General features: G+C 40.3%; 1 protein-coding gene across 1 annotated transcript; it reads right to left on the bottom strand.

Moving 5' to 3' along the window:
- Positions 1–174: 174 nt before the first annotated feature.
- On the bottom strand, positions 175–1,274 carry LOC103264186 (spectrin alpha chain, erythrocytic 1-like; the record flags this gene model as incomplete). Its single annotated transcript, XM_021714326.1, has 3 exons — positions 1,153–1,274; positions 502–639; positions 175–322 (listed from the first exon to the last, which is right to left on the bottom strand). Coding segments are annotated over exons 1-3 (292 nt in total), but the record flags the coding sequence as incomplete, so codon positions are not given.
- Positions 1,275–6,395: the final 5,121 nt, after the last annotated feature.

The following is a 6,395-nucleotide window of genomic DNA, read 5'->3' as shown; positions in this document are numbered from 1 at the left end:
GATTTATTGTAGAGATGAGGTCTCGCTGCCTAGGCGGGTCTCGAACCCGTGGGCTCAGGCAATCCACTCACCTCAGCCTCCCAAAGGTATGGGATTACAGGCTGAGCCACCGAGCCTGGCTGCAAGTCTGTTTTTAAATGATCTCCAAAGACAGGAGGAAGAAAAGCCAGATACATTTCCATTCTTCCCAGAGGATTGGGATTCCAGCACTACTTACCTCTCGAGCCAACATCTCTGTCTCTAATAACTGGTGCTTCTTTAGCAGGTTTCCTGCCGAAGCCAAGTCCCTGGCTTGATCTTTCATGGCCAGCAGTGTCTCTGCCTAAGAATGGAGAAATAAGCAATAAAGCTGCCAGTAAAAACTGCCTTTAAAAGAAGATTCACAGGTATGATCCCAAAATTTTGCCAAGAAGCTTCAAGAAAATTTTTCACATATAGATTCATATATCTGACAAGTATTTATGAAACTCTCATGCCTCCACCATTCCCAGGTACAATTACCTCTGAGAGCCAGAACTCAAAATCCCGGATGCCTGTGTTAAACCTCTGTTGGCGACTAGCCTCGTTGAGCTTCTGCCCTTTGTCAGTTGTTCTCTCAAGCAAATAATCCCAATGTTTCTTCAGCTCTTCCCATTGCCCCTACTACAAAGAAGGTGAGGAATCATTATGCTTCTTAGGATCCTGAGCCCTCTAACTACTTTAGAAGGTAATGCAGGGGGGTTCTGGGCACAGGGACTAGCCACATGTTGCTGCTACTTGAATGCCGTATGTTTCATACCAGTTATACTTAATATGGGAAGACAACAGAACGTGTCAGACTACAGGAAAAGTTTGAAAAAGGGGTTCTGGGATAATTACAGGGACTGACATCCAAATACCAGCGGACTCTTGGCAGAGAGAATAGAAAATGTGAAATAAACATGATAAGACTTAGGAATTACATCTAAAACTTTCCTGTAGTATCAAGCACTGAGTATGATGGGAGTAGAAAGGTCTGAGCATCCCTGCTTTCTTCCTTCTTTGTGCAGCTATCAGAAGGAGGACTTTTCACCACAGAATGAATTCTATATCCCAATACAAGAAAAACTGAATGAGGTAAAATTCCTCTTCATGTGTCTTCATGTGTAACCCCAAATTCCTCCCAAGCCTTACCTTCATGGTCTCTTCATTGCCATCACAGGCCTTCCGCTCAATCAGGGAGTTCCCCAGGTTGATGACTCCTTCTACTTGCTCAGCTCAACCATAGACCTCATTTTCAAAGGTCTGGTGTTTCAGGTATTTTCTCTGAAGGAAAAGCAGAAATTAGATTGCCATCTTATTCAGGGAAGCAAGACAAGGTAAATTATGCTTAAAGGGATGAGATACTATTTCTACTATAACAGAGGTGTTGGTGACTTCTAAAGGACCTGCTTCAAAAGTCTCTAAGGGCAGGCTCAGTAACCACGACAATAACGCAGTATTAAAGTACAAAGGGGGATGAACATTCAACCAGCAATCTGGGAATGGTGAAATTTCCCCAGATTTCTATTTTGAACTTGCCTGAATATTGGTGGGGTCTTTGTAGGATTCATCACAGGCTATGGGTAGCATCTCGCCGATCCATTCTTCTAACTCCTCAAGGTCATGGTAGAATTGTTTTAGGTCAGCATAGTCTCCAAGCTTTGTCCACTCAGCAATCAGTTGTTCTTTGAGAGCCTTCCATCTAAAGGAAGGAGTCAGATCACTCTCTACCTTCCACCCTTCCCCCATGCTCTAATACCATATTCACAAATCTTCCCATTTACCAGCATGCCCCTTTTCCTCTCACACAATCTTATTGCTTTCAGATATAAAATCAGGTGGTTAAGCCAGGTAATTTCTAAGGAACCCTCCATGTCTTTTATTCTATAAGTCTCAATCAGAGAGTCTGTCAAGGTGTTAAAATAGTTTTAGGCATCAAGAAAGCACAAGAACTCAGAGTATCTCTACCCTCCATCTCAATGTTAGCAGAAAGATTACTTTGCTGTATTTTCCTGGACCTCATGCAGCAATCACTCAGGCCTGACCTGTCTAGCACGCGTTGGAGCCGAGCAGCAATCTCCTCCTTGGCATAGTGGTCATCATCTATGAGTCGCTCAGCAAAATGTTCTAGATTAGTGATCTTTCCTTCCTAAATAAAAGAAAAAAAAATACCCCAGATGCTTGGAGATTAGGTCCTTAGTCAACCCCAGACTCTCTCCTAGAAAAGAAAAGAGATATATTTTGTGGATTCAGAGGACACACCCAGGATCAAATAGTAAATGGCCTGTGGGGACGTAGATTTCAATTCAACAAGAGAAGAAACAACTTAATAATTATCCTGAAGATGGCCAGCTTATGTGGTACTATATTCCAGTAAGAACAGACACCTCCTATGGCCATAGTAAAGGGCAAATCTTGTGTTGGATAAAATATTACAATAGACAGTATATAAAGTCACTTTCAATCCTAAAAGTTAGGTTTTAGAATGCTGGACTTAATGTAAGAAAGTCTGTTTGCCACCTGTGACTTTAAAAAACAATGACAAATATCAAGCTGCTTTGCCTGCCTCACAGTGTCTGTAAGAAGCAAATGTGAATAAAAAACCTTATAAATCATAAAACCAAACAAATGAGTAGGGTTTCTGTTATTATTACTAATAGCTGTTTTTGGAAATCTTTTATTAGTTGTTCTTACCTGAGCAGTGATTGCTTTGTCCAGATCATCACGTTTCTTCATCAAGGCCTCCAGACTGTCTAAGGAACCCTTGTCATCAGACCTCAGGAAATTCTCACGTGCCACCATCCAGCTTTCAATCTGATCACAGTTTCCTTGGAACAACTATGGGGAATAAAATTAGAGACATATGTATATTTATTCCAGAGCGACAGAGGAAATGATCTTACCCCTTCCCCATGATAATGATACAACAGTTGTTGCAAGGGGTATTTACAGTCTTCCAAGAAACACTCCTAACAAGTAGTGAGCATACTGGACCTTTTTCTCTTCCCCAAACACACACTTTACGTTTATATACAAGCTATCCTCAATTCTTGGGGTGCTATTTCCCATTTCTTACACTTGGTTAATACTGGTTGGTTATTTCTTTGTGACTCTGTTAAACACTATCCTTCAGAGTGGGTTCTGATACTCCTCTGCCCTTCCCTCAAAAGCTTTATTTATTTTTAGTTTTAGTTTTTTGAATCAGAGTCTTACTCTGTTACCCAGGCTGTAGTGCAGTGGCATGCTCATGGCCACCACAGCCTTGACCTGCTGGGTTCTACATCAGTCTTCCAAGTATCTGGAATCACAGGCATGCACCACCACACCTGGCTAATTTTTTGATTTACTTGTAGAGGCTGGTTTTAAATCCCTGGGCTCAGGCAATCCTCTTGCCTCTGCCTCCCAAAGTGTTGGGATTACAGGCATGAGCCACTACACCCGGCTCCCTCTCAAAAGCTTTAATCACGTCTTCCTCTTTAGCCTCAAAGCACTCATACATTTTGTTTGATTAATGATCATCTCACTGTACTAGAAAGATGTGTCTATATGCCTAACTTTACTACTTAAGGAAAGGAACAATATTTGTGGCATCAGGGCCTACAAGCTAGATTCTCCAAAAGGAATCACTCACTCTCCCAATCAATCAATAAATGATAATCACCACACTTTATGTCCAAGACTGACCACCTTCTTGTTTGGCTCTTCTAACAGGGATAAGAGCAGAGAATATGACAATGATCAGTCTACAAAGCAGAGTATAATGCCAGATAATCAAGTTGGCAGGGATGAACAACCTCTGTGGAAATCAGTATGGATATTTCTCAAAGAACTAAAAGTAGAGCTACCATTTCATCCAGGAATCCCACTACTTGGTATCTACCCAAAGGAAGAGAAATTGTTATGCAAAAAAGACACCTGCACTCGCATGTTTGACAATTGACAATTGCAAAGATATAGAATCAACCTAAATGCCCATTAACAAATCGGTAGTAATGAAAATGTGGTATATATACCACAGAATATAATTTGCCATAAAAAGAATAAATAATGTATTTTGCAGCAACTTGGATGGAAATGGAGATGATTATCCTAAGTGAGGTAACACAGGAATGGAAAACCAAACACTGCATGTTCTTACTTACACAGGTGGGAGTTAATCTAAGGGTTTGCAAAGGCATATAGAATGGTATAACAGACACTGCAGTCTCAGAATGGGGAGACGGGAGGAGGGAGAGAGATAAAATGTCACCTATTGGATACAATGTGCATTAATGGGAGTGACAGGTACACTTACAGCCCAGACTTCACTATACAAAGCTGCCGTGTAACCAGAAATCATTTGCACCCTTAAAACTATGGAGATAATTAAAATAAATTAACTCAAAATGTGTTTACAACATGAAAAGTCTGGTGAACTAAGCCTATAATGTAGAGTTGCATAGAGTGAACAAACGGAAGCTGAAGCAGCTTGACAATTGGTCACTGCTTGTACCTGCAATTCCAGGCATTGATCTAGGATCTTCTTGTGGTGTTTCCAAGCCTTCTCCAAGTCATCTCGCTCTAGTCTGACAGCTTGAAGCTTTTTTTCAATGTCAGGGCTATTACGATGCCCACTGTCTATAAGTTCTGCACCAAAGTCTTCTAAGGCCTGGAAGGTGGGAGCCTCTGCCTGGATGTCAGCACGATGGTCCTGTGGCAAAACAGGAAAGAGATTAGAGGGGCCAATACCATTGAACATTCAAAAGTGAGTTGAATTTTTCAGGCCAAGTATTCAGTGGTTCCGGCTTTTGTATTCATACCCAGTGTCTCTCCAGCAAGATTTCAGTGCCAGTTAAGTCTTCGGCCAGCTCCTGTGATGATACCATGCCACCAATGTCACTGATCCAATTCTGTAGGTCCCTAGAGATACAGGCATAAAGGGATTGACAAGAAAAGCTTGCAACTTGCTACAGGGCTATCTATCCCACAATTTTCCCTCTCTAGAAAACATTTCCAGAATGACATCTTATATCCAGCCTTATATGCCTTATATATCTTATATTTGCTGTTTTTACTGTATCACTTAATGATAACCATTTCTTGCATTTGAAAAATATCTTCCCATACACTATCTGTTTCAATTCTTGCAGTAATCCTACAGAGAATTCTAGGAACTCTTTGGTTTCAATTGGCAATGAGTAAGTCAGCCGTGAGAAGGTAAGTAACTAGCTCACCTGATATAACTAAAAGCAGACAACTGGACTAGAACCCAGACCTCTGGAATCCTAGACCAGTGCATATTTAATTGCTCCTGTTGATTCTTGTTTCTTTTAAATAATTTCTAGGGTTTTAATACATTTTTTATCATGGAGTTTCAAGGAAGTCATGTCCCTCTTCATACTTTTGTTTTCAACAGAATCTAGCACATGCTTTTGCCCAACACACACCCACACAAACTCCATACTGTTGACTAAATCAAGGTCTACTTTCTACTCTTTGAGAAGCCAAGAAGTTAGACAAAGCAAACTAAAGTCTGTCTCCCAAAGGGCCAATGCCAAGTATGCATTAACCTGAAAGTGTACATACATGATGGTTAAATTAAGCATCTCATAAAAAATGTGCTCACTCGTTTGCTCAATAAAAATTGCTTAGCTCTAGGGAAGAGAGGTCTCTTCTTTTGTAAGTTGATTTATTCAAGCAACTTAGTTTTATTGAGTGCTTATTAAGTACCAAACATTGTGAAAATTTATTTGAGCCTTCTAGAAGCTTGCAATTTAGAACGAAAGAAAAAAAAAAAAAAGAAAACAGATCATAGGCACTAATAGCCATGCTAAAAACTGAAAACAAAAGTATCATAAAGAGGTAAAAGAGGTGTCAATGTTGCTCAAAGGCTGGAAACATTACTTCTGTGATAGTGAGGAGTAAGACTTCATAAAGGGAAGGAGGCAGCATTTACTCAGAAATGGGTATGAGGAATGGGTATGGTTGTAATTTATTTACACTGTACAAAAAAACTACAGCTTTCCAGAGATGCTGAATTGGAGAGGGGGCTGCCAAGACAAAATACCATGATGTGTCAAAATTTGCTTCCTTTTTTTCTTCAAAAGTATGACATTGAAAACTGCTGCTTCCTGGACCCTCAACTCTGATGTGCCTCCCAACTGACTAATATGATGGGAAGAATTTGGAAATTGTTTCACAATGTGTGCACCTGTGAGGTAAATTTTAAATTGTGGCAATGTCTGGACTCTAACTAGACATAAATATTTCCATAGGATTTGGTCCCAATACCTCTAAGTTTATCTCTTGGTACTTCTCCGTACTCCCTGCCCCCACCCTGAAACATACAAAAACAATGCTTCTGGCTGCTTCTGTTTCGTGAATATTTCTGTACTTTACTTAATCTGTCCTTTTTT

Source organism: Carlito syrichta, unplaced genomic scaffold, assembly GCF_000164805.1.
Source record: "Carlito syrichta isolate Samal-C Ts95f unplaced genomic scaffold, Tarsius_syrichta-2.0.1 Scaffold305625, whole genome shotgun sequence".
Classification (NCBI taxonomy): domain Eukaryota; kingdom Metazoa; phylum Chordata; class Mammalia; order Primates; family Tarsiidae; genus Carlito; species Carlito syrichta.
Note: the sequence above shows the minus strand (reverse complement) of the source record. Positions and strands in the feature narration are given on the sequence as shown.